This window comes from Zonotrichia leucophrys, chromosome 12 (assembly GCF_028769735.1).
Source record: "Zonotrichia leucophrys gambelii isolate GWCS_2022_RI chromosome 12, RI_Zleu_2.0, whole genome shotgun sequence".
NCBI classification, from domain to species: Eukaryota; Metazoa; Chordata; class Aves; order Passeriformes; family Passerellidae; genus Zonotrichia; species Zonotrichia leucophrys.
In genome coordinates, this window is record NC_088182.1 from 33,854 (window position 1) to 61,676 (window position 27,823).

Below are 27,823 nucleotides of genomic sequence, written 5' to 3' on the forward strand. Positions count from 1 at the left end.
GACACGGAGAGAGTAGAGAAAGCGGGAGAGGGGATGGAGAAGGGGCTGAAAGGGACCATGTAGAGCGCAAAGGGGGACCAAGGGCGGTGGAAAGGGAGTGGGGACAGGAAGGGAAGGGGGGCACGCGAAAAGGAGGCCGGAGGACCCCGCCGCGCCTTTAAATATTCGCGCGCTTAGGCATCCGTGCCGCATCCATGTCCTCCACTCCCCACGGGGACCCTCGGACTCGCCCCGCGGCGGGCGCTGCCTGCACGCAGTCGGTCGTGCCCCGCCCGGTCCGGCCCCGCGCGCCGCCGGCCGTGCGGGGCCCCGGCGCCGCCACCGCCCCCCGACGGGCCGCGCGCGGGGCAGGGCGGAGGCGCGCGGCGCTGACCGCCCCCGGCCGGCACAGCCACCCGCCCAGCCCGCTGTCCGCGTCCGGCCGTCCCGCTGCGCTCCCGCGCCCCCGCAGGGGCTGTAGGGCTGGGCGCGGCCTCGAGGGGCGAGGGCGGTGGGGCCCCCGGAGCCATGCGCTGAGCGCCCGGAGCAGCCGGCGAGCGAAGTTGGGGTGGAAGATGAACAACGCCGGTAAGTGCGCGGGCCCGCCGGGAAGGGTCTCTGCCTCTGGACATCTTTTCCCCGGAGCTGGCAAACGCCGGGCGGGCTTCCTTCCTTCGGCTCCCTCCTTCCCTCGGGCCGGCACATCTTCTCACCAGGATAGACCCCCTGCACAGGCACAGCTCCTCCGGAGCTCGCGTCCCCCTTCGTCCCGGCATCCCTCCTTCGGGGCCGGCAGGTTCTGGGCCGTGCCGCTGGGGCTGCCACCTCTTCCCCGTGCACCCTCCGTCCAGGGCCGGCCCTCCTTTTCCCTGCAATCCAGCAGATGCTCAGTGGCTCCCCGAGGCTGTGAGTGCCCATTGCTTGCCCAGCCATTGAAGGTTCAAGGGCGGGCGAGGTTAGGTGCTCCGAGGACAACCAGGCTGGCAGACCGGCGAGGCTAAGGGACATGGCTGTGCACCCACTACTCCCTTGGATACACTCAACCGTTCACGAAGTTCCTAGAAAATCTGCTGTGAGTTTCTTTCCAAGAGGATATTTTTGGGAGGAGGTTATGTTTTTTGCAGAATTTGCTCTCTAAGGCAAATCCAAACCCTTCCTCCTCCTTTCTGTTAACTTTTCAAATTTTTCCTTGATGGAAACTAGGAAGGTGAAAGAGACGGAATAAGGGAACAGGCATTCAACAGTTGAAACAGAAAAAAGAAGCCACTGGAAAACTGGGGCAAACTTTAAACTGTTCACCAAGACTTTCCAATTTTCAGGGATGAGGCATGTGTGCGAAAAGCACAACAATATAGGAAACAGTTATTGCTAACTGGAATTATTTAGAAAAAATTAAAGCTCTTTCTAGAATTAAGGATGCAGAGCAGCAGATCTTTGTTAGCCCTAAAAATTTCCGTTGTGTTTGCTTGCTCCAGGTAAACATTGCTGGGCACCTCACTTGCCATGTATGGGTACATCCCGAAGCCCAGAAATTTTACCGCTAGATACCTTGCCCTACAACTGTTCTGTGTTGGGAAACTATGATTCATTGTTTGCCAAAGCATAGTAACATAGGATTGGAAAAGTTACTTTCTGTCAAATCCAAAGTTATACCACTCCTCTGAATTTAAAGCAAAAAGGTTCTTCTTCCTCTAGTAGTCCTAAAATCTGGTGATAGTTCCATTCTATTTTCTGATGCTGGTCTGGATTCTGTCCCTCCCAAGAGACAAACTCATTTGAAAATGAAGCCATCCAAAAATAACTTCAGCAATGATGCTCCTACCTGTCTTTCTTCATCTCTCCATTATTTAAAACAGACCAGCTCTAATCTACCCCTGTGTTCAGTGGAAGTGCAGGGTAAGGAATATTAGATGTATCCACTAAACTTTATTAGTTTTGAGGAATGTAGCACCAAACGGGACTGCCTTCATTATCAAAAGTGGCACCCATTGTTATTACTGCTTTTAATAATTCCTCCAATTATATCCTAAACAAAAACTTTTCAGGTAGCTCTCCTGCTACTCCTGGTTTCCAGACCAGATTCAACACCATTTATTCTTGTGATTACATTGTCCTTTTGCTTAAAAATAGTTCTTTTCCTCTTCTGGTGTTTACCTCCAGGTTGTATTTATAGAGTGCTCATATCCCTTCTCAGCCTTTGTTTTGTATGTTTGCACAATGCAAAGAATGTCTCCCCCATCAGTGCAAAGCAGAACTTCCTACTGAATCTGAAGGAGAGGGATATTTATTAACTGGTACAACTTGGGCACCAGCCTTAGGCTATCATTGTATTATAGTAAGTAATGCATAACGCCAGTAAGTAGAGTCATATATGCAGGCATATATGGCAGCCTTGATCCCACAGAACTTAAAATAATGACAGACTGAGAACAGGAAGGGAGATATGGATTATCCTCAGAGATGCAAAACTGATATGAAAAGATGAAGCAATCCACCCAAGGCCACAGGAAATCTGCGGTAAGAGACAAGAGACCAGACCAGCTTCATATATAGGACCTTCTAGCCTCTAGTAATTTTTTTGCCAGGTGGTGAAATGATGTAAAATGAAAAGCATATAGACATTAGACTCCCAGTTGTTCAGAGATATAAGCAGACTGTATATTCTTTCAGCTGCTACTGAAAGTGATATAGGGAAAAACCTTGTATGGACCTGTCAGAGAATTTTAACCATCATCTTTGGCTCCCAGGAAGCAATATATGAAACAACAGGTTGTCTGCTTCAGTGTTAAGTTACTGTTGTGAAAACAGAGCCAAGCTGGTAACATCGCAAACGCTTACAATTACATTAAAAAGAAATGTATGGCAGTACTTTACAACCAAGGTTATTTGTTATGTACATGTGGTTTTTTGTTGCTAAGCCCACCAGCAAGACTTATACGTACGGTCTGCTAGAGACAGTGAAAACACGGGAGAATTTTTAGGATCAAGATGGTTTTGGTATTGAAATATACCCTTTCCTGATTTTATTGCCTTTTGAATTTTTCCCCTTCTCCAACACTGTTTCATTGTGGAATATTATGCTGTTGTATTATAATTATAGATGACTGCAGTAAAGTTGTATAGTGACAGAAATTTGTAAGGTATTGATCTGATATCCCAGCATCATAATGCACTGATCTGATCATAGAGTACATGTTCCTGTAACTGTATGTAGCAGCAGAGTGGGGTGGGCTTTGACAGCCCAGTTGTTAATATTGCAACTATGACTTTTAAGATGATAAAATTCCTTTGGGAATTTTTGGGACCGTTACTAGTGACTATAGGTCTATCTTCACACTATGGAGCCCTCTTGCTATATGCAGAGTACCTTTGATCACAAGAACACATATTGATAAGATAGATACTTCTCAAAAGTATCAGATTTACAAAGAACATGAAATACCATTTTCATAAATATCTGAGGCGTCTAGGGGCCTGCTGATTTTGACCTCGTATTTCAGGTTCCTGAAGTTTAAATTTGCAAAAGCCATGTAAATATCTAATACCTGTTCAAGTCAAACTAGTACCTGAATCTGGACTGGAACCCCACTTAATAGGAAGAGTTGCAGTCCTATATAATTTGAAAATCCTAGTCTGAATACGTTTTCCATTTCAAGTGACTCCCATGCAACTGTTTCCACTTCTTATGTAATTTTTGTAATCTCAGACTTTTCTCCAGTAGTGTGAAAAAAATTATGCACTTATATGCTGTAAAACAAAGAGAACTATTTCTGCATCAAATATTGCACAATTAATAATATGGAAGAAACAATAATAAATGGAATGTTTCAATGGAAGAAGCATTATTAAGTGCTGGAAATAGAAGCAAGGCAGCACTAAATGGAAATAAGGGCTTCATTTTTTAAATCAACAATTAATTACAGGATTAAAATATGGTGATACTAAGATGTATAGTCTGCCTTTCACTGACTTTAGACCAAAATCATCTAGAAAATCAGTTTTAACTTCATTCTGATATAGCTATGTGAAATTATAAAGCTCCTGATCAGAGCTGAACAGAACTTTCTCGTGTCCTTGTCTAGATAGTCTCCCTCTACCTCCTATTTCTCAGACACTTTCTATCTGTGGATTTCAGTCCCTTCTTCCTGGGCAGAAGCAGTGGCAGATAAAACTTGGTTTCTACCAGGATTCTCAGTTTGGCGCAGTCCCATCCCACTGTTGCAGTATTGTCCCTTCACCTGCCCTGTCACTTCCACCCAAAAGCTCTGCAAATCCCTGAACAATGCATTTCTGCCCTCTGTCCTCAGTGCCTTTGCCATTTTAACAAATGTCTGAGTTGAATTAGTGCCAAAGGCATGGAGGAAGCGCAGGTCCACAAAAGTTCGTTGGTCAGAAAAAGCTACTTTCACCATCTTAAAAGAAGCCTGAACTGGATTGCAGCACCAGTCAAGGCTGGAACCACTATATGCACTCTGGAGCTATGTACTTTCTTGAGTCGCTAGCAGAGACCATGGCCCTGGGACACGTGTACAGTATATCCAGGCAAATGTGAAACCTCAATGTTTAGTAGTTCTCAGTGGTGGTGTTTTGTAGGTATGGTCCCTTATAAACCCTAATTAAATTCTAGGCTAAATTTGAAATCCTAAATTTGAAATTATTTGAAAGCGGGTAGTTGCAGTATTTCTGGTAATACCATACCACAAATTATATATTGTTTCAAAGAAACACTTGAACAGTGAAGGCTGCATGGGTTGCTTGCTATTCCAGGAGAGCTATACCAGGTGACCTGCTAGACTACTGTTGATTGCTTAGAAACTTGGACGGGAGGAGACTAATGTAATTTAATTTCATATGGATCATGAGGAATAGAATTATGCAGGGTTGCCTGAAGGAAGGTGGGCAAGGAGAGGAAGCGGTCCTTGTCAGTACAAGGAAGCACTGAACAATAAGGGGAGGAGCAGGCTAAAGGAATTTGTATTCCCCAAGAGTTTCCTTTTAAGCACAAGGTGGGTGTGTCTCCCTCCAACATAAAATACATCCTAAAATAAACATGCACAATTATTTGGGAGCATACACATTACTTATGGTGCAATGTTGCATTTAGAAGTTACAGCCAGAGCCTTTCAAGTGGCTCAGACAGCAAAGGAAGCAGAAATTGAAGCAGAATGAAGTTGTGATGAAAGGCAAGAAGCTGTGCTTTCTTTTGTTTGGGTTATTTTTTAAACAAACACTTACATTCCTCCTGTTACCTCTTCCTCACACTGCCACCAAAGAAAAAGAAAAATTGTTTAAGGAGACTCACAAAATACAAGATCAATGGACAAAGCAGTTAGGAAAAAAACGATGTAAGGAAACAGTAGTGACCAGTAGCTAGTACAAATGGGTAGGAGAAGGACACGACAATGCCTATTATCATACTGTGAACAGGCTCCATTACCATAAGTTCTCTTCCAACAGCAGTGTTACTGAAGGTACCAGAAGGAAAACTCAAGATTATTTGGTCCTTTTGCTGTAGAAAATTATCACTGGAGGAAAAGTGGGTAATTCTTTAAGTTGCATTTCTTTTAAGTGGATGTCTCCATGGTTATTTTACTTAAAGGATAAGAGTTCCTGTCATTATTTTATTTCAAATTTGTTTATACAACAAAGCTTGGAAGGTCCCAACACTCTCTAAAGTCCAGTCTTTTCCTCATTATTCACTGTTTTGGTACAGACACTCTCTGAAAAGAACAAGGATGGGAATGGAGAAACTTCAAGCTTTGTCACATTCCAGGAACAGACTAATATTTGCATCCTACTCTTGGATATGCGTTCCTAGGAAAGGCTAGGCACTGCAGAAAGTGGTGTAGTACCTCCAAAATGATGGGTTTTTTCTTGGAGTTAGTCCTGAAAATGTTTTATTAGGGTGGTAAAGGTGTAAAGACTCAGTTTTAGTTAATAACAAATTCATTCATTTTACTACCAGAAAGTTAGTTTAGGATGTTTCATGATTTCAGTAACTAATTTAAAAATGTAAAAGGTAGCTCTCGCTGCGGCATCAGGCTTACAAGATACTAAACCCACTTCTGTTGCCTCCCTGTTTTTAACTGGCAAGAGTCTCCAGTACTCTACAGCCTTCAACCGCTGCCTGCAAAAGAAGCAATGTTACTTCAGCAAAGGTGGAGTATTCATCATGTAACACTTCTGATTTAATGGGCGGGGAAAAACCAGTTACACATTTTGTGATTAGACAGACGCCCAGCAGCCTAAACCAGCAGTGGATACTGTGAAACACTGCAGTAACTGCAGACTGGTGAATACACAGTTCTCTCTCCCTCCTTTTTCATGAGTTAAGTCTCCCACATGCAGCTGGATAGGATAAAACTCCAGATAAAGAATAATTCTTAAGCGGTATATGCAATAAGGCACCTGCTTATAACAGATTTTTCATTCCTTCTGGGCTGAGATCACTGATTGAGTTTTTAACTTCAGTTTTTAACCAGAGAAAATCTCTCTAGTGTCTCATAACTCTAGAAAGACTGTTTTCTGATTACATCAGAATGCCAAATTGTCAGCTTCTTTCTGTGTATCAGAAGAAATTGTAGGAAGGTTAAGAAGATCAGAAGAAACAGCCTTTTATGCCTCCCAGAGTATAACCAAACAAATAACCAAATTTCAGTACAAATTACTCCAATTATACTAGGATAACAATAAGAAAAGTACTATGCCACCAAATATTGGAACAATCAGAGAATCTTTTTCAAGCAGTTTACATTCAGTATTCCTTTATTCTCAGTACAGTGCACAGCTCAGTTCTAACTGTCTGCACTTCTACGTATCTAAAGTCCACATTTCAAAATGCTCTAAATGCAACAGCACAGTAGCTACACTTTCTGAAGCTCATATCATGATTTTGGGTAGGATTTCACATATGAACAGAGTACCAGTTTTTGTCTTTTGAGATGCTGTTCTGTTATTTCTTGTGTGTTGTGCATGAAGATTATCCATGAAAAATTGTTTCTATCTTTGTAATGATGAAATAGTTTGTTCTATGCTTTTCTTTACAATGGAGAGCTCTCCTTTTTCCACCAGAATATGTGAATTAAAATTATAATTAGAGATTTCTGATTGCTTACCTATGTAATTATCTATTGATGGCCAGGAAACAGCAATAGGAGGAAACCACTTCTCCCTACTTCTTACCATCTGTAACCATTTGTTATGCTGGCTTCTTCACACTACATATTTTATCTCATAAAAAAATCACACCAGGGAGGATCCCTATTGCTGCCTATTTATGCAGTCTTTCAGCATTTCATTTAGTTTTTGAAGAATAATAATTTCAGGACCAAGACAGCTGGAAATGACTGTGGCAGGCAAGCTACTGAGTAAAATGGTGATATAGATACAATTTAATTTACATAGCTTCAATCTACTTTATTGCCAGTCTGCTTGATTTCCCCTACATATGTGTCAGCACTACCAGTAGAAACACAAGGCTGGCCTTATGTTAAATACATAACAATAAATGCATTTACATAAATACATTTAAAGTACATTTTGATGTTTAGAGAATTTTGTACCTCCAAGGCATCCTGGCATTTACAGGAGGGATGGAGGATCTTCTGACTAAAGGGCTGAAGAAGCTGTACACTGAAAACATAACTTGAGTTTAAACCAGTAACTGTCTTCATGTTTTGGGTTGAAGTGTGATACATCCTTGGTTCTGCAGCTGTACATCTTTCCCCAAGTGTGTTAGGGCTGGATCTAGTTCAGTTCAGATGTGACCTTAAACTATGCTCACTGGAATAGCTACAGTGTCACATGGAGGGGCAATCCATATGCTTAGCTCCTTCAGTTCTCTTTTCAGCTTTTTGTTGGCTGGACTGCTTCTGCATTACAAGTCACTGATAAAGTGTATTGCAGGATATATTCTGCTGACTTTAATAAGAAAGCAAGATGACTGACATGACTTTTATCTCTTTTCTCCAGAAATTTCAAAACCACCATTAGCACCGAAACCAAAGATTATTGGTCATCTTTCTCCAGCACCTGTCTCCAAATTTTCTCCTTCACTGCCAAGAGCTGATATTCTTCATCACCCGAACTCTGTGTCTAGGGGTCCGAAACCACCTATTGCTCCCAAGCCAAAATTCTCAGCTGACACTGAGGGCAAATCCAGTGTTCCTAACAACAATAATTTAAATAAATGTGCAAATGGGAAACTGCTGTGTCTTGGTGGAGAACTGTGTGAAGGAAACCAATGCAATGCTGATTGCCTAGGATCTGAGGCAGATAATGAATACATTGTAGTTCCTGAAGGTGAGCTGCCCAGCAAAGACTCTAATGATTTGGAGCATGAGCGTGATCAAAACCTAGATTCCTCTGTGGAAAATGAAGTCTCAGAAACTCCAGAAAAGGTAGAGAAGGAAGAGGATAACATTGCTAGTAATGAGAATACCAGTAATCGAGAAGTCTTCGGAGATGAGCACCGTAACTCTTCAGATACTGCTGAACCAAGGGAACCAGACTCTGAGGAGTCATCCAGAGACTATGATCAGTTCAAAGCACTTTGTGAGGAGTCATTAGATGCCCCAGATAGGGATAGCAATGCTACCAAGAATGTAGATGAAGATGAGGATTTTGTAGGTGATTGTACTGAAACCAAAAACAGGCAAGAAACTTCTTACAACCTGGAACTGGTCAAGAACAGTAGTGATTGTGAGACTGACGGTGATAACATTTTGAACAGAGATGAGAAAGTAATGGATGATACTTGTAGAGATACCATTGCAATGCCACTGCCTGCAGATGAATCAATCCCAGCTTGTGAGAAGGTAGGGCAAGAGGAGGAACTGCCTGAGATTTTAGAAATGGCAGATGGGTGTCTAGCACAAAATGATGACTGCAGTGTGCATGCAGAGCTTGATTTGAACATGGAAGGGGACTTAGAAAATGATGACTGTGCAAACCCTGACATGCTGCCTGAGGATGCCAGTGAAGAAACAAGTCCTGACTTAGAACTGTGTGGAGATGAACGCGGTGCCAAAAACGGTTTAGCAGAGTTCACCCATCAAGCAGCAGCTGAAGAGGAGGAAGTAGACCCAAATGAGCACAATAATACAAACACAGGAAATGCCAGTGATGGCTGCCAGATCACTGAGAGGAAAAGTGAGAAGACATCAGAGGCAGCCTGTGAAGGAAGCAAAGTCTCTGGGAAAGAGGAAGAAGAAACTGTGAATGCAGAGAATATGGATGACGGGTGTCAGATTGAGAATGAATGTCATGAGGAAATACCTGTGGAACATTCAGTTGAGAGTCTTCAAACAGAAGAAGCCTCTCTGCATGAAGATGGCATGATTTCTGATAGTCTACCTTGTAGTCCAGGGACGGAGCCAGAGGTAGAAGCTGTAGCTGTTGAAGAGGATAATGAAAATACTGTCAAGGCCTCTAAGTCAGATGAGTTGCAACTGAAAGACAATGAGGTGAAAGCAAACAGCCTCAGCAAAAGTGTCCAAAGTTTGCCTGAAGAGGTCCCACTTGAGGACAACTTAGAAATCTGTAAGCATGGCAAAATTAATGTAGAATGTGGGACCAAATGTGTTTTGCGTGAAAATCTAGCAGTCCCTGAAGTGGTCATTGTGACTGATGAATTGGAGGAAAGAGAAACTAGCAGTGATTCCCTAGATGATCCTTATGTGCTTCCTGAAGAAAATGAAATTGTCCATGATGTGCAGACTGATTTAGGATCTGATCACAGTAAAAAGGGTGAATTAGGCATGGATGGTGACAACAACTTGCTGCCCATTGATTGTAAAAGTATTGTCACTAGAACACGATCTCTCTCTGGGAGAATGCCAGGCTATGTCCCAGAAACTGTTCCAGAAGAAACTGGTCCTGAAACTGATTTACCCTCTTCCCGAAATGGCTGTGGGACAGAAGACTTGAGCAATAATTCCTTTTCATTGGAAGGAAAACCAGTGGAAGCCAACAGGGCTTTACCAACCAAGTCAAGACGCTTTCTTTTATATCCTCGATCTTATTCTGTTGAAGGGAGAGAGATACCTATCTCTGTTTACAGAGAAAGTGATGTCTGTGTACTGGATGGTGTTAGAATAAAAAGGACAGAAGATAACTTGTCCTTGCCTTGTGTCAATGGTTCCTCAGGTAGTTTTTCCCAGCAAAATCATCTCTCATCATGTGGCGTATCTACTCCATCCTCAGTTGTTGATATACCACCTCCGTTTGAACTCGCCTACATCACCAAAAAGCCAATCACTAAAAGTTCACCTTCCCTTTTGATAGAGAATGACTCACCTACTAAGTATTCCAAGAAAAAGAAGTCTTCTTTTAAGAAGTTTCTTACTCTAAAGTTCAAGAAGAAAAGTGAGAATAAAGTTCATGTAGATGTTAATGTTTCTTCTTCAAGGTCCTCATCAGAGTCTAGCTATCATGGGCCTCCTAGGCTGATGGAGCTGGAAGGAAGGAACCTAAGTAGCTCACCTCAACTAAAATCTCATGTGGGTAAGCTCCGTGCATCTGAGTCTTCCTCAGCTGTTCTTTTCTATAAGGATGGTAAAAGAAAAGGAACGCCCAAGTCCTTCAGCAGGAGTGTGTCAAGGGTGGAGTCCTTTGAGGACCGGTCCAGACCTCCTTTCATGCCACTGCCATTAACAAAACCTAGGTCTATTTCTTTTCCCAATGCTGACACATCTGACTATGAGAACATTCCTGCTATGAGTTCTGACTATGAAAACATACAAATTCCTCCTCGGAGATCCACCAGAGCAGGAACTTTTACTGAGTTTTTTGAAGATCCCAGCAGGGCATTATCTGCTGCTAATGAGAATGATGGCTATGTGGATATGAGCAGCTTCTCTGGCTTTGAAAACAAGCAGCAAACCACAGACCAGGAAACAGAAAGGTACTGTAATAAATTATTATGTAAGACATGCTAGCCTTGGCCAAACAAGCAAGGCCTTCCCTGCTAGGTATCCTAGGCAGATTCTCCATGTTGGCTGACTTACACCCCTCTCAGGAAATGCTTACAAGAAAGATTGGAAGAATACAAGATAAGCCTTTATCAGTGAAAAAAATAAAAGACATCAAATTAACTCCTTACTTTGTAAATGAATACTGGATCTGGATCCTATGATTTGCAGGCAGAAACCAAAGAATATTCAAAAATATTTGGTTTATACAGTGGATCTAATTTTAGTTACTGGCAGGAGAAACGGGGAGAGTTTGCTTTGTTCTTCAGTAAGAAGGGTTTCTCACTTCTTGACTGAATGAAAAGAGAGCCTATATGCTGGAAGGGGCCCTGCTTCATTTTTTAATTCCTGTAAGTTTCTCAAAACAGTAATATATACATAATTTGTGTTTCAGTCCATCAGTTAAGTATAGACTAGAAAATCCCAAATCATGAACTAATCAGACTAGACATTGAATTTTAGAAGTTGCTTTAAGGGCTATCATGGCCCTTGGACAGAGCTGCTAAATTAGAAATGAATTAAATAGTTCTGAAATCATATGCACTGCTAACGTTAATAACAACCTTTCACCCCATTCCATCAGGTTATTTGCAAACATGAAAATGTCTTTTTCAAAGGAATGTAGGAGCAATGCATTCAACACCTTTGAATTTGAACTTGCTGTCAAATTATAGCATACAATCAGTGGAATGCAGAGATGTAAATAAGAGTGTTTTCTATTAAGTTTGTGTTTAACAGGTAATGAGATAACAAGGTGCAAAGCAAATGAAAAGGAATGTCTTTAATGCAGTTGCATTTTGTTAGAGCTGTATGAAAAAGATAAAAATCTTAGAAATAAGATTTTCGTGCCCATTTGCATCCATCATTTCTCTAAAAGATTTAATATTTGTGTTTCTTTGCAACATTTATTTTTTCTGCTCATCTCTCTTGTCATTGTGGATAGAACAAACTATGGGCATTTCACAAACCCCTCTTAGGGTACTTTGGATTTAGGGAGTAAAAGAACTTTTCTGTAATGCCTCTGAATGAGTCTTGCAAACCATTTCTAAGACACAAATGATGTGGGGTAATGAGTGAGACATGGGAAAAGAGATTGCATTAAGGCCTAAGCAGTGGATCCAAATGCACCTGAAGCTGAGGGTTGTGGAACACCGGCCTGTGGTTTAGCTCTTTGGGGACAATGGCTGCCTGCAGTATTGAAAGCTCCAGTGATGCTGACACGGGGACATGGTGGAGTGCAATGCAGCTTCACAGCACACACCACCACATCCACAGAGCAGCAAAAGCTACATTACTCACTTGCTTTCAGTGGTTTGCATTTTACCTAGCACACACATTTGCTGTTGAAAAAGCTGGACAGTTCTTTGTATCCATGAAACACCACCCGTTGTAGGTAGTTCTTGAAGAACCAAGTTAAAAATATTAGGACTACGTCAATTGCTGTGACTTGGGCCCATTTATGAACTTCCTGTGAAAGCCTGTAGTTTCAAAGGGAGAGCCAATCCAAACTGGTTCAGGAAGTCTCGAGGTCAAGGCATGAACATAATCTTCAGCCTGCTGCTTGTTGTGCATGTAGTTTTTGCCACTGGGGGTGAAATGAAGGCTAGGCTCCTGTACAGCTCCTTTATCAAGATAACCAGGGTGGAGGGGAAGAGCACCAGGCAGACATAATTACTGCTGAGATAGCTATTATTTGCTATATTTTGTCAGCATGATTTGGACAAAGACATGCCTGAAAAGCTTTGATGAAATGTAAATACACATCCCATGTACATACACATGCAGTGGCATAACAGACTTGAAGAAACAGTGTATGGCCTAATTGAAAAGCAAAGCAAATTGTACAAGCAGGTGCACCTATTTACACATGCATACATGATGTGTGGACATGGATTTTTTATTTGCTGCTAAAGTAGTTTGGCCTAAAATGCCTTGCCATGGATTTAAGATTTCTAGTAAGAATATCTATCTAACATACCTCTACCAAAATGGCATAAAAAGTTTCTTTGAACTGCAGCTTGCTCATATCCAGAGGCTTTTTTCAACCGTTTGAGAGTACAAGTGTGTTGGACTAAACCCTTGCAATACATGGTTTTTGAGCCCATGAACTTCTTTTTTTGTGCATTCACCTGTAGAGCACTTGTGCTAAACATCTGGTTTACATCTGCTTTACCTTATGGAATTGCTACACTTTTGATGAATAACCAAGTTCAACTCTTCTATCACACTTCAGAGAACAGAACATGAGTGTTATAAAAGATTATTATAAACCAGGAACCTTCCCTACTGTGAATGACTGGGGAACAGCAGGGCAAGAGGGGACTTCGCAGAAACTCTCTGATGAGAAGATTCACTGTTTAAGTTTCTTGCTTAAAAGGACAGACATTTGAAGTGCGCTGCTATGCAGTCATCAGGAGAATCCTAACAGCAATACCAAGATTTTAATCAGCTCTGAGAAATACAGTTGTAGTATTACAGAATCACAGAATCACAGAATCACTGGGTTAGAAGAGACCTTCATGATCATTGAGTCCAACCCATTTCCTGACACCTCAACTAAACCATGGCATCCAGTGCCACATGCAGTCTTTTTTTAAATGCCATCCAGGGATGGTGACTTCACCACCCTCCCGGGCAGACCATTCCAGTACTTTATCACCCTTTCTGTAAAAACCTTTTCCTAATATCCAGCCTAAATTTCCCTTGATGCAGCTTGAGACTGTGACCTCTCATTCTGTCAGTTGCTGCCTGGAGAAAGAGTGACCTCCACCTGACTACAACTACCGTTTAGGAAGTAGAGTGATAAGGTCGCCTCTGAGTCTCCTTTTCTCCGGGCTAAACAACCCCAGCTCCCTCAGCCATTCCTCACAGGGTTTGTGTTCCAAGCCCCTCACCAGACTTGTCGCCCTCCTCTGGACGTGCTCAAGCGTCTCAACATCCTTCCCAAACTGAGGGGCCAGAACTGTGCACAGCACTCAAGGTGCTGAGTACGGGGGAAGGATGACCTCCCTGCTCCTGCTGGCCACACTATTCCTGATACAGGCCAGGAGTTATTGGTCTTCTTGGCCCCCAGGGCACACTGCTGGCTCGTGTTCTGTTGGGTGTCACCAGCACCCCCAGGTCCCTTTCTGCCTGGGCACTGTCCAGCCACACTGTCCCCAGCCTATAACGCTGCAGGGGGTTATTGGGGCCAAAATGCAGGACTTGGCACATGGACTTCTTAAACTTCATGTTGTTAGTCTCTGCCCATCTATCCAACCGTCCAGGTCTCTCTGCAGAGCCATCCTACCTTCCAACAGATCGACACGTGCTCCCAGTTTTGTGTCATCTGCAAATTTACTAAAGAGGGACTCAATCCCATCATCCATGTCATCAATAAAAATATTGAACAGAACTGGCCCCAGCACAGACCCCTGAGGGACACCACTGGTGACTGGCCATCAGCTGGATGCAGCACTGCTCACCACCACTCTCTGGGCCTGGCCATCCAGCCAGTTCTGAACCCAGCACAGAGTGGTACTGTCCCAGCCGTGGGCTGCCAGCTTGTCTAGGAGTATGCTGTGGAAGACAGTGTCAAAGGCCTTGCTGAAGTCCAAATAGACGACATCCGCAGCCTTTTCCCCATCCACCATCCTGGCCATCCTGTAGATGCTGCATGATGATAGTCAGTATAAATTGCTCCATTATTTTGCCAGATACTGAGGTCAGGTCTATAATTACTAGGATCCTCCTTCCCACCCTTGTTGTAAATGGGTGTCACACTGGGCAGCTTCCAGTCATCTGGAACCTCACCAGTGAGCCAATACTGTTGGTAAATGATGGAGAGTGGCTTTGCAAGCTCCCCTGCCAGCTCTCTCATCACCCTGGGATGAATCCCATCTGGTCCCATAGATTTATGAACATCCAAGTGGCTCAGCAGTTGTCTGACTGCCTCCTCTTGGATAATGGGGGGACCGTTCTGTTCCTTGGCACCACCAACCAACCCAAGAGGACAGTTGTCCTGGGGACAAGCCATCTTCCCACTAAAGACTGAGGCAAACTGCCTTCTCCTCATCTGCAGTTACTAAGTTCCCTCCCTCATCCAGTAAAGAACAAAGGTTGGTCTTACCCTACCTTTTACCATTAATATATTTGTAGAAACATTTTTTATTATCCTTTACAGAAGTCAACATTTTAAGTTCAAACCAAGCTTTGGCCTCCCAAATTTTTTTCCTACATGCTCCAGCAGCCCCCTTATATACTTCCTGAGAGACCTGACCCTCCTTCCAAAGGTGATACATCCTCCTTTTATTCTTAAGGTCCTTCAAAACCTCCTTGCTCATCCAAGCTGGGCATTTAACTCGTCGAATCATCTTTTGGCACAGAGGGATAGTCTGTTCCTGTGCCCTCAAGATCTCTGTTTTGAAACTCACCCACCTTTCCTGAACTCCTATTGCATCATATGGGCATGGAGGATGGCCACTAGAAACTCCTGGAGCCTTTCACTCCTTGGATAAAAAGTGCAGCTGAAGCAATAGGTGCAGCTAAAGCACCTGATTGTTTTTTATACAGATGCAATTTGCCCCTTCCTATGACAGTTAAATCAGGTGAACTCTGGCCCAAAGTAAACCGTAAGGCTACAGTTGTTTCTGTCTCAACAAAGAGCAAATGAGTGGGAAGCACTCTAGTTGCTTCTAGATAATTAAAATAACCTCATATACAAAAAGTAGTGGTGAAAGGAGAAGCAACACCAAGTTTCCAGATGTTTCTGACATTTTATAGAAAACATGGGCAGAAAAAAGACACACAGTTTGTTAGCTGGTTTTGACCTGTACAACACCTGCCCATATGGTGACCGTATCAAGACTTCTCATCCCAATGAGCAGTTCAGTTACCATACTTTCCTGTTTATGGTAAAACTCAAGGAGAATTTTGTCAAGAAGATAAAATCAACTCATGCTTTGTTTTTTCTGCTTGTCCTAGCTAGAGCTGCTCAGTACAGAGGATATCCAAACAAGATAACACATGTTCAACGCAGTTCAAGCTGTCTATTGGCTCGCTGCTATGTATCATAATAACAGTGTTGCTGACATTACCCTGCATTTGTAATAGAAGCAAGTTGTATCTATACTGGAGGCAAATCTCCACAAAGCAGGTTTTGAGCTACAGAATCAGCATAGATTTTAGATAGTTGATTTGGGAAAGATTTTCTCATCCTTTCTTTTTCTTGCTTTCACAGGAAAACAAATTCTAGCTGCTGATTCCACTCAGTTCCTAGTTCTCTACTTCTTAAACCCCCGCTCTGTGACTACACTAAGATACCATGCATGTGTAGCATTGATGAGAAGCTTTACAAGAGACAGAATTTTGGTTTTGTAGGTCTAGCATTTCTCAGGGCTGGTGATATATTAATGTTTATTATGGAGGTAGTGGTCTACTAATGGGGCTTAGCTCCTTTAAAGACCTGTACGGGTCAATTGTAAGGAATTTTGCTGACAGTCATTTAGCTGAAGAGAACCAAAGTGATGGTGAGCATTGTGAGAGGTTTTTAAAAGAAACGTAATTTTTTAAAAAATTGCTCATAAAAATCTCTACATAGTTTTTTGGCTTGTTTTTTTTTTAAATGTCAGTGTGAGACATGATCTAGATGCTGTGCTCTAGATCTTGTAGGTGGGAGAAAGTCCCATAAAAATGCTGTCACAGAGGGAAGAAGGATCAGGGTCTAAGCCTAGAGATGAGGAAAAGAGACATTGTCACTTGTCAAAGGGTGAATAGGATAAAAAATAAAATCTCATGAGCTTTCACCACTTCTTGAATTTTGCAGCATAAACCTGAAAGAAAGCTTTGTAAATTCATTGCAGAATAAGGGATCCCAGTACTATACTTGACTTCAGGCCATGCACAACCTATTGAAAATCTTGACAACAGCCTCAGCCAGCTCTGACATGAGTCACGTTTTTATTTCTGTTTACTTGAGTATTGTCTGAATTGCAGCAGGGAATTTGAAGGTGACAGTGGTTAATGCAGAATTCAAGCTGCTCATAGACAGGGAACAGTCTGCTGGAGATAACCCATTGCTGCTGGGCAATGGGGCATGCTTCACCTGGCACTGTCAGGCATTAGAGACAGAAAATATTAAGTGCTCTTGGATGGCAGAGTTTTTCTAAGAAGCACCTCTGAGAAGTGTCTCTAGACAGCATCAGTAATGTCAGATTAATACCAAAGAATGAAAGATTTTAATACATTGCCTACAAGCAGGTATCAATTTTCCAGCAACTCTGTGATTGCTGTCCTGTTTCCTCATATCTGTGGAGCTGTTTGTCTTGGTTCATGCTGGAGATGCAGATGTGTAGGGACAGTATAAGTCATGATAAAGCCAGTGTGCTCCCCAGCATAGCTTTGCATTGCATATCACCATCCTGCATACATAGCACAGCCTCAGAAAACTGCCGCTACTCAGACACGACGTGCTGGATCTCACCCTGGCTTTGTTTATGAGAAATCACAGTCTCATATACCTCCCAGGAAATGGTCCAAAAAACTCAGCAGATGTTTGCTTTATTAGTAGATGGACTCCATTGTGATGGCTATTTTAATTATCAAATTACAGTGCAGAAAAGAAGAAATGTGTTCACATCGCCCTCTTCATGTCCTGAGGGCTTTTATGCCTGGGTTGACTTCTCTGTCTTCACTGTTTCCATTAAATGAACCAGAAATACATTTCAGTGGGATTAGACAAGAGGAGAGAGTCTGCTGTGCAGAATTGTCTTGGATGATGATTATGGAGCCAGAAGTCATATTGGTGTGATTTAAGCAATGCTAAAAGCACATGCTACCCCAGCTTTATCAATATCACAGGGATACTCAAACTTCTTTTTCTCAAAAGAAATACAACTAGGTACTGATGAACTGAGACAAGAGATAGTTGCATATGTCTGCTGCACAGTCTCCATCCAGCTATTCTCAGCTGTCCCAAATTAAGTACCTCTTCAGTCTCTTGGTAGTTTGTCCTTATGCCTTGAATATGTTCACTAAACTTGGATATTAACCCACTGCATCCCCCTGATGGGCCCTCAGGGCAGGTGGACCTCATCAAGGATAGCTAGTTTGGTGTTTCTGATGAGTTTCTTATCCTCTTACATTTCAGGTCTCAGTCTGCATTCTTAGTTCTGAGAGTTGGCTAGAAGACCTCAGAAAAGATTCTTCCTTAACACACATGTCTACAGAAGTAATGGACTGCATACAGTACAACACAACTTTGAAGTCAAATCTTCTGTTCCTTAAGTAGAAAAGGGCAGTATGTGAGGTAAAACTGGGCACCTCAAAATCTTTCCTTCACTCTTTCTACTTTCACATTGCTAGCCATAAAAAATCCAGACACTGGCAGTGAGATAAAACTACATCACAGTGAATACATCCAGGGCAAAGGGACTCAGTGAGAGTGACATATAGTAAGTTGTCTGGACAAGTAATTTGTCTTGCCATTTGATTGCAGTTTTAAGAAAAAACATTGCTTCAGTGGCTAAAAGAGAGATAAAATATGCATGCCTAATTGAAAAGTCCAAGAAAAAAGCCCCAACAAAATAAAGGAATTCTGTAGTTCATGACATTTTTCTGATTGTTTCATTTGCAAGTAAGAAAAAAAAATAGATACTGAAGTAAATTCTGAACTAAGCCATATTTTTGAATTGCAGAATTAAGATGGTTTTGATTTTCCACAATTATTTGGGAGAGGGGCCAGAAGTATTTAATGTATTCATCCCAGCCAAATATTACAAATCTATGTCATTTTTAATCATTCCAAAGCTGATTTTCCAATTTAAAAAAACCTCAGCCAAAAAGTACAGCAAACTCTAATTTTAATCTGGGAAATGAACCCAACCTCTTAGAAGACAGAGGAGAGCACTTTGCTTCAGCTCTACAGATTAGCAGTTAAGCTCTGTTTCTCTCCTTCTGGAAGTACTGTTTTAACAACTGGGTGAATCTCTGAAATGCAAGAAAACTGAGTTCACTTGATCCTAGCTTCACTGCAATTTTCCCTGGTTTGTTCCCAGGCTGCATGGTGTTGATAAAACAATTGATCCTGGTAGTACAGGGAAATAACAACTTGCCTTCCATCGTAAGAGTCCTGCAGGGCAGAATGGTGTTCATTATGTTGAACTTACTGTGAGTATTTTCCATGGAAAGTATGGAATAATGAACTGGCAATAAAATGAAAAGAGAACATAAAGACTTTGGTATCAAGTTTTAGTGTCTAAATTACTCTGCCAAAAAATAAACAAAGTAATAATAATCAGGAACATATCCCTAATCGCCAGTCTGTGTTATGTGCCATGTTAACAGTTTCATTTTGTGAAATGTATCATCTTTTTCTAAGGAGATCCAGGACTCATAGTCAGAAGGACATTAGTAAAAGTGTCATAGTTGGAAAAGTGGGTACATTTGTACATCTGAGGATGTGAACAGCAATTTGTGATTTGACTGCCTTGATGATTTGTGCTAGAACCTGAAATTAGAATGAGCTGAAACATTTTCCAAAAGGGAAACATTCATGAAATAATTGTAGGCGAAGCTTACATCTGTTTTGACAGAATTTAAAGGAACTCTTATATGCTGTAGCCTAAGATATAGAAAACCTAGTCTCTGCTTCTCGCAGGTCTGCTTTTCCAGATCACTTTGAGTGATGACTTTGAATCAGTCAGCAGTGGTAATTAGATTATGAGTTTCTCACAACCCAATGCCTAAAACACCAGCCACAGGGAGAAGGAAATACCTACAGGTTTTGGTCGCAAGACCCAAAAATGGACACAGTCCTGTTTCATTTCTAGAACATGTGAAATAATGTACCTTTTCAGGTACAAAAATATACCTGATGTACCCAATGTACCTTTTCAGGTACAAAAATAAATTCCTACACCTCAGATGTTGCAACAAAGAAAGACAGTGGTCTCCTGGTCAAGTTCTGTATGAATAGAGCTAACAGTCAGAGCTTTGCAGTCTACATTCTGCCCTCTTGGGCACTCTTCTACTGCTGGATCTGAGAGACAGATGTTGTTACTGCATTGAAAGGGATCTCTTAAAGCCATACATGACAAGTGTCATTTCCATTTTGGAAATGGCAATTACAAACCGAGGGTGTCCTCCCATTCCTAATACCAGTTTTGAAATTCCGTGTTCTGCCCTTATTCTGCTATGTATGTAACCAACTGTTATTGTACTTATGCATGAATGAAATTTAATTCAGTAATACTATAACAATGCTTAGAGATAATTCTTGTATTAGGACTCATTATTGTACAAGGTGTTTGTAACTTCACTTCTAAACAAGGTACTATTTGTAAGAAATTAGTATTTTGTCTGTCATAGCAGATTCAGACTTTGTAAAGTACTGGTGCTATGTTACTTCTACTTTTCCTAAATTTAGAAAAAATTAAGCTTTTTTTGAAAAGAAAGAAAAAAACCCTGAAAACTGTCATTACCTGCATTGGTAGTATCATTTTCTCTGTAGTCTAAATGGCTCTAGGAATACTACTTTTAAGTCTTTCCCCAATACAACTCTAAAAAGGTTTTTAAAAAGGCAGTGTTCTCTACCACAAAAACCAATGCCTCTTTTGTCCACCAGTTCTTATGTCTTTTGGAATCAAATGCCAAGAATTCAAATTTCTTTTAATAAACAGGTCACTAAAAAGTCTGTTTGCAGCAAATGATGACTGATTCAAGTTGAATTTTATGTTTGTGTTTCACTGACACAATTCCCAAGCTGGCATCCTCCTTTGAGTTTTCACAACTATTATCACTTACAATTATGTCAAACTGGATATTCTGAAAGGATTATAATGAGTTGCATCCATTTGCTGCTATGTTGATGACATTTGCCTAACTGACACCTAATCACATCTCATCCAGACTAGATTCCAGAAGCAACAATGTAGTCCTGGTTGTACTCTGAATTTCAGGACTATTTGTGCAAAAGTACAGAGCAACTGCTGTAGGGTACGGACCTAGATTCACTAAGGAGGAGGACTTGTAAAGATATTCTAGTTCTGTGTAGCTCACTATAGTAAATAAGCTCCTTGTACAGGTATGAAAGATATCTGGATCTGATTCTTACCTACGTAAAATTTTAAACCTGTTTAATATGCTTGTTAGATAACAGAACTGTCCACCAACACAGAACGTCTCCAGGGCCAGGTTTGTGTGTGACAAATGTGCCTTGGTTCTGCTTGGCTCCATTTGCGGAGCTCCCACACGATGATTGATGCAGATCTTTTTCTGAATTGTCCATCTGCAATGTTTTTATGAATTCTAATTCTTTGAGCAAGTAGTACTGCTTAAATCTTTCATTATTGCTGTTCTTCTCCAGTGTGTGCCTTTGTGCAGAAATCATCAGCTTGGCTGCTGATGATTTCTGAAATGATTGCTGAAAGCCACTGACAGTCTAAACTCAAGAACCCTCACCGCCAGCAGAAAGCAGCAATGCTAACAAACATGACTGTTAAATAGTTCCAGATAGATTTCTGCATCTCAGCTTGGCCATAAGAATGAAAACACTACTCTGTGCCTGAAGCATGGACATAATCCTGGGGTACCCAGCCCTCTCTCTTAAGGACAAAGTGAAATCCATTTTAGTTTGCAGTAAACAGAAACAGGAAAAGTAAAACTGTGCCTCAAGGGAGATGGACAAACTAGCTCAGGTTTAGACCCTGTCAGGGATCAACAGTGTCCAAAGCCTTAGGTCTAACCTGTGCTCTAAACGTGACTGCTTTGGGATTACCCACTCTACACAACTGATTGCCTAAGCACAAAATTGAGAAACATGCCAAGGATCAAAACAAATAATTAGTAGTAAAGCAGTGGTTTCAGCTTTGCTTCCCAGACAGTGGTCTCCCCAGAGAGGTGTACGTCTCATATTCTGAAATGACTATCAGGTGACCAGCTGAAAGTTGTTTCTAACTTATATTTTTCCTTCCCTTTATTAATGAAGTTGTAGGTGGTTGGCTTATTCTGTCACTGATTTATAGAGAGGAATAAGTCTTACAGAGGGTTGTATGAAATCACAGGGTCTTATGCTGCTTAAAGATCACAAATACAAAGTGAGTCCACTGAAGTCAGGATGAACCCTCCCCATTTTTACATCATTGTATCCACAGTCAGACTGTCACTGAGATAAGTCATTTTATAGAGGAGAATACGGCAAAAGTGTTGGGTGGTTTCACAGTCAGAGGCCATTTGTACTGTGACTAGGGATTACTCAGCAAATCATTTGAAACCTATCCTGATAATTGGTGGATGTATTCCTTGTTAGCTTCTGTCCCTTGACAGAAATGCAGAATGGAATTTCAACATAACGCAGATATATGGTGTGCATGGTCTGGGAAGGAAGAAGTTTCACAGCACAGTACTTCTGTCACCGTCAAGCACTCAGGTCTTCATTATGCCCACATCCTTTGCATTGCAAGGATCCAACATAGCAAAAGGTTCCCTCAGATGGGAATGGTAGGGTGACGGAGATCAACAGGGCTATGATTTAGCAAGGGAAAGAAGGAAAAGAGAAGCATAAAAAGAATCTTAAGGGAAACCTCTGCAGGGGCTGTTGGATATAAAAGCTCTGGGGTGCCTTTGAAGCTAATGATTTATTGAAAGTAAAAGCTCTGTGATGGCTGACATGTGATGTGATTAATATGTTCAAAGGAGTCCCTAAAGGGTAGAGCTGCCTTTAATAATATATTATGTATTATTGGCTGCCCCATTGTACCTTCTGGCATGGTGGGACGCTGGGTGTGGTGCAGCTGAGCGTCAGCCCTTGCTAGTTCATTGCCAGGTCATCTCTGGGGAGGAACTGTTCCCTGTTTACAGGAAATGCAGGACAAGGGCCGAAGGGCTGGGCTGAGCACAAGCTGAGGCCACCACAGCTCACTGCCTCTCCCTCATGGTTGGGAGAGCAGGAAGGGGGTATGCCACTTGCCTGAGGCCCAAGGACACTTTTGTTTCCAGGCAGGTCCAGCTTTTACTGCTTCTTTGTTTTACCTAGTGTTTTAAAACTACAGGACTGGGGAGAGTAATGGTGCTCACAGACAGCGATGCACCCCAGGGTACGTCACTGAGCCTGAAGTGTGGATTGGCTACACAGGTGCCTCAAAGCAAAAGCCTCAAAGCTATCCATCCTGGCACATCTGGGACACGGCTAGTGAAACCTCACTCTCAGGCTTTCTCTTATCCCTTCTCTACTGATAGTGCCCCAGGCTGGGACAGAGAATATTCCTTAAGATGGAGCCCGAACACCTTTGTGCTTCCTTCATTCCCTTCCAAAACTAGAGCTGTACCAGCACTGTTATTCTGTGACCAACTCCAGGAGCAGTGGTTGAAGCCGGGAGAGTTTTGTCCCCAAAGTTGTCTCGAAAACAGCAAAAGCCTTATGCACCTGATCAAAAATCCTCTTCCCCTCGCCTGTATTCTGTAACACAACAATGTAAGAAGGAGCAATATTCAAATTGAAATGCTTGTGGAATTAGAAAGAGCACCTTTCTGGCCTTGCCAGTCAAACAGCTTATGCCTCAAAGTGTGAAATGTGATTATCCCTGTGTTACCTTGCCTTTACAGGCTGTGTATGTTATTAGCAGGCATCATGTCTTTCTTGACCTTTTCAGACTTCAGGTACAATATTTGTCTTGATGATCTGCCATAGGGAACTGACTGGCTAAACATATGCTGCACTAATAGGCATTATGCTGCACTAATAGACATTTCCTTTTATTGTCTTTAAATGCATTTGGACATTATTTTCCTTTATTAATGAGCCTTCCTTTTGCAGAATGAATTAAAACATTCATTTACAAATTGATACAGGGAAATAAATAATCAATTTTAATAAAACAGGGTACTTCAGCACCCCATTGCATCTCCCAAATTACTCAATCTGCATTGAGTTCATATTATTTTAGTTTTTTGCAATAAGAATGTCACTGTCTGAGAGTTTGAACTGGTAACTACTGGGCTTGGGACTTGAGATAGGGACAGGGATACTGCATGCAGAAAAAAGCAGCATTCAATCCTCTTGGCCAAACAATGGAGGGCTGGGGTCTTTGCAGGTGTAGATTATTTTTCCTTCCCACTGGATGGCATATGTGAGTTTTGCATATGTGAGTTTTGCGTCATCCAGCTGTGTCCAGGTGAGATTCTGATCTTGCATCGAATACATTATAATTAGTTATGAGCTAAGATTCCTGTGACAGAGGAGTTTAAATGGGCACAGGGTGGGGTCTGTGGATGGAAATGTTATGGCAGCAATTTAGTAGTCATTTGCAAATTTAGCATGAGCATGCGCTATCTGAATTGATATGTCAAGCTCATCACCACTCAGCTGGCTTCAGGGAAGATATACTTGTAGAGGATGTACTCTATAGGGAAAGAATAACTGTACCTTCCAAAGTAGTTTTCATATAAGATTGCTTTGGTGACTCAGTTCAAATAATTGCCAGTGCAAACACCAGTACACACAGAAAAACATTTAGGGTCATAACTTTTGTTCATTTTAGAGCTTTGGTGGATCTAGGTCTAAATGAACTCAACACTGCAGCCATTCTCTCTTAGGCAAATATTTGAAGGATCATCTTTTAGCAGTCGAGAAACATGGTCTCACTAATGAATGGATGAAACATCCTAGACAAAAAGACATTCTGTTACCCCACAACAGGCAGAGCAGAAGTCAGTGCTTACCTCAGAAATACAGACTATGTCACTACATGTAAACATTGAATATGGGAGCCCTGCGTTGATAATTACTGACAAAAGCACCTTTAATGTACTGGTAGGACTGGAACCAAGGATGTGATTTCTAGCCTCTTCTACCGCTTTCTTCGCTTGTGGTGAAATTTTTGGCCAAATATTGTCATGATCTTTACTTTCAGACACTTTTGAAACCATAAGAAACTTTGAGAAAATATATCGGGGGCTCTTTGGCCTTCATGTATATTGCTGGTCATTAATTTGCATCATCAAATTTGCAGTTTGCAACAGATGCAAAGAAAATAATTATTCTCTCTTTCTCTGTCCTGACACTGACTGGGAAGATAGAGTGAAAGACCACAGAGAGGCAGCAAGGAGGTAATCCAGGTAGTCTAGGTGTCTGAATGCTGAACAGATACCTGTTAACCAAATGATGTCACAATGGTTGAAACACCAGCACACCCTAGACACTGGTTTTGGGACACATTGAGCAAGATATCCTTTGCTGACCTCTTGAGTTTTATTAGCTGGGATCATCCTTTAGGCAGCATGTACCTTATGGAGACAAATTATTACTTCATTTCAAATATGAAAGCAGCAGAGGTTCCTTAAGTGCTGCACTTGTTCATACCCTTCTATAGACTGAATATGAGCTCCTGGACTCTGCACATGAGGGAAAATCTGGAGGCAGAACAGAAAGGCTGACAGCCACACTTGCATGGGAAACGCATAGCCCTGTTTGCAGCTTAGAGGTAAATGCAGATATCTGAGGAGTTTCCTTTCTGAAAGGAAATAAGAATCTGGTCAGTGACCTTGGGAGTCTCGTCATTGTCCTCTCACTTACATTAGCTCATCTTTGCCCAGCCTTCTGTTATTCTAGCGTTGGCTTTGATGCTGTGGGTTTGTGGGATCTCCAAGCAGATTAAAGGGATGAAGCAGAGATGTGAAAGGAAGTTAGTGTTTCAGAGGAAATGGGAAGTATAGAAATAATATAAACTGAGTCATCCAGGCCCGCATTACAGACTGATCTGTCTGGCCAACATGTCTACTAGAAAACATGGCGATGTCAGATTTTGATTCTCAAGACAAAAGACTCACCCTCTTGGCTGAACACAGGAACCTTGCCCTAGAAATGTAAAACGCTTGGGGCCACTGTGGTGTATAAGCTGTATATAAACTCCTAGAATGACACTGTGGTCAAAAAAACCAAATGTGATCCTTGAATGTGAAAACTCAGTAAAGTCAGGTAGGATTAGATGGGTGTTACAGCTTATATACACAGCTTGGTACTCATTTTTTGCCAGTGCTGGAATAATGAGTTACGTGTTGCAGTACCAAGAGCAGTATCAAAACTGGATGGCAGCAAAAGTTGGTGTTAAAATTATTGGTAAATTGAATAATGCTAATGCTAATAATAATTTGATGAAGTTCAGAGATTTTAGAATTATTAAATCATAAGTGGCATGACAGAGCAAGACACCAAAATCTTCACCTATTTCATATAAAAGTCAAAATTAAGGGACAACTTGAATACAGCTTGTAAGTACACAGTAACAAAATCTGAAAGACTGGCCACCAGTTCAGCAAAGGTTTAACAAGATCCAGCAGCTGGAATTTGGAGCTAGGCATATACAGATTGCTTTAGTCATGCTTTGTGGAGGTTTTGAGATCACTGGCCATTTTAATCGGAAAAAAAAAATTCTTTAATAAAATGCTGTGAAGCCACAGGCCTGTATTGCACTGGCCTGTGTTTCACACCAGGTCCAGTACTCTTACTGCATAGCTTTCTCTGGGTTTCTGGAGCTGAATTCATGTTCCCTTGAAACAATCCAGGGATTCTGGAACCTGGGTATCTTGTAGTTTAAATGACATTGGTATTACCATTATACTTTTCTTGTCCTTTTGATGTTTTCCCAGAAAACCCATTGCCACAGCATCTAACTTCCATTTAAAAATGTTAGTGTGATTTTACTGAATCTATTTTGAGGGGTTGACTATGGAGGAACAAAGCAATTCTGCTTCCAACTAAGTATGAAGTTTTTACTCCAAACGAGGCCAGAACAATCATCTCTTGGGAAAGCTTGAACAAGTTTGTTTAACCTCTCATTGCTCCTTTCAGAGTCTTCTGGTTGCCCAAATGGTTGCCTTTGAACATAGCAGCCAAAAAAAAACCTGCTTGATAAATTTTGTTTTCCAAGCCCTGCAGTTCTGCAGGGATTCTATATGTCTGAGCAACAGTGAGTCTGGGAATAACACCATTGAACTAGTCTGTTCTGTTTTTCTGCAGTGCCTACACTGAGCCCTACAAGGTGTGCCCAGTCTCTGTGACACCAATGGAAGTAGTCACATCAGATGAGGAACAAAAGAGTTCAGAAGATGATGAAAGCAGCCTTGGTGATCCCAGTCTCACCAACAAGGTAAAAAAACTCTAAAAGTGGTTAATGCCTGGCACCTGGAGAGGGAAAAGCAATTTGCAGAAGATCCTGGATTCTTAGCTTGTCTGGTGCTCATTTAGAAATGGCAGAGCCATCAGTCCTTTGCTCTCCCACTGCACTAGGAAAAATTTACCTCTACAGCACATGGCAAAGGCAAAGAATGTAGTCTGAAGATGGACAATGGAGACAACATAAACAGCAAGAAAGGCCTGGCTTGAATGTCAGGAAAAAAGTCTCACTCCAAAGCATTTAGTTTCCATCTTGAGAATTTAAAATTACATTGAATCAAAAAAGACATATGGAGAAGACCTGCACAGTGCACAAACAGGGACCAGTAAGCAGAGTCTCAAAGGTCTCAAAACAAGCAGGGCAGCTACTGAATCAAAAGCAGCAGTACATAAGAATGTCTTTGCTGCTCCTTACACATTTCCACTGTTTCCAGACTCCAGGAATCATTCTGTTTTGCCAACCTTTAACATATCAAAATGTGCACTCATGTGCACATACATAAAACTGAAATGTGCTGCAGTTGGGAACTACAGACTTGTGTGCCTTGAGGAAGTACCTACTTTAGAAGCCTTTCAAGGGACAGCTCTTGATTTATATAATTATGCAGATCCTCCAGGACAGCTGCAATCTAGCTCTTCAAGGATGGATGTGGAAGACAGATATGGACTACTTTTCCTTCACTCTCACTGGTTCGCAGAGCTAACCTGAAAAAGTTAATTGTTCTCA

At 41.7% G+C, this 27,823-nt stretch overlaps 1 protein-coding gene across 1 annotated transcript in view; it reads left to right on the forward strand.

Moving 5' to 3' along the window:
• Nucleotides 1-352: 352 nt before the first annotated feature.
• Nucleotides 353-27,823, forward strand: part of FGD5 (FYVE, RhoGEF and PH domain containing 5) — a 75,413-nt gene continuing 47,942 nt past the window's right edge. Inside the window, exons 1-3 of the mRNA XM_064724025.1 lie at nt 353-567; nt 7,951-10,882; nt 26,941-27,070. Coding sequence (XP_064580095.1) covers nt 555-567; nt 7,951-10,882; nt 26,941-27,070 — 3,075 coding nt within the window. The 5' untranslated portion in view covers nt 353-554. The remainder of the gene's footprint in view (nt 568-7,950; nt 10,883-26,940; nt 27,071-27,823) is intronic.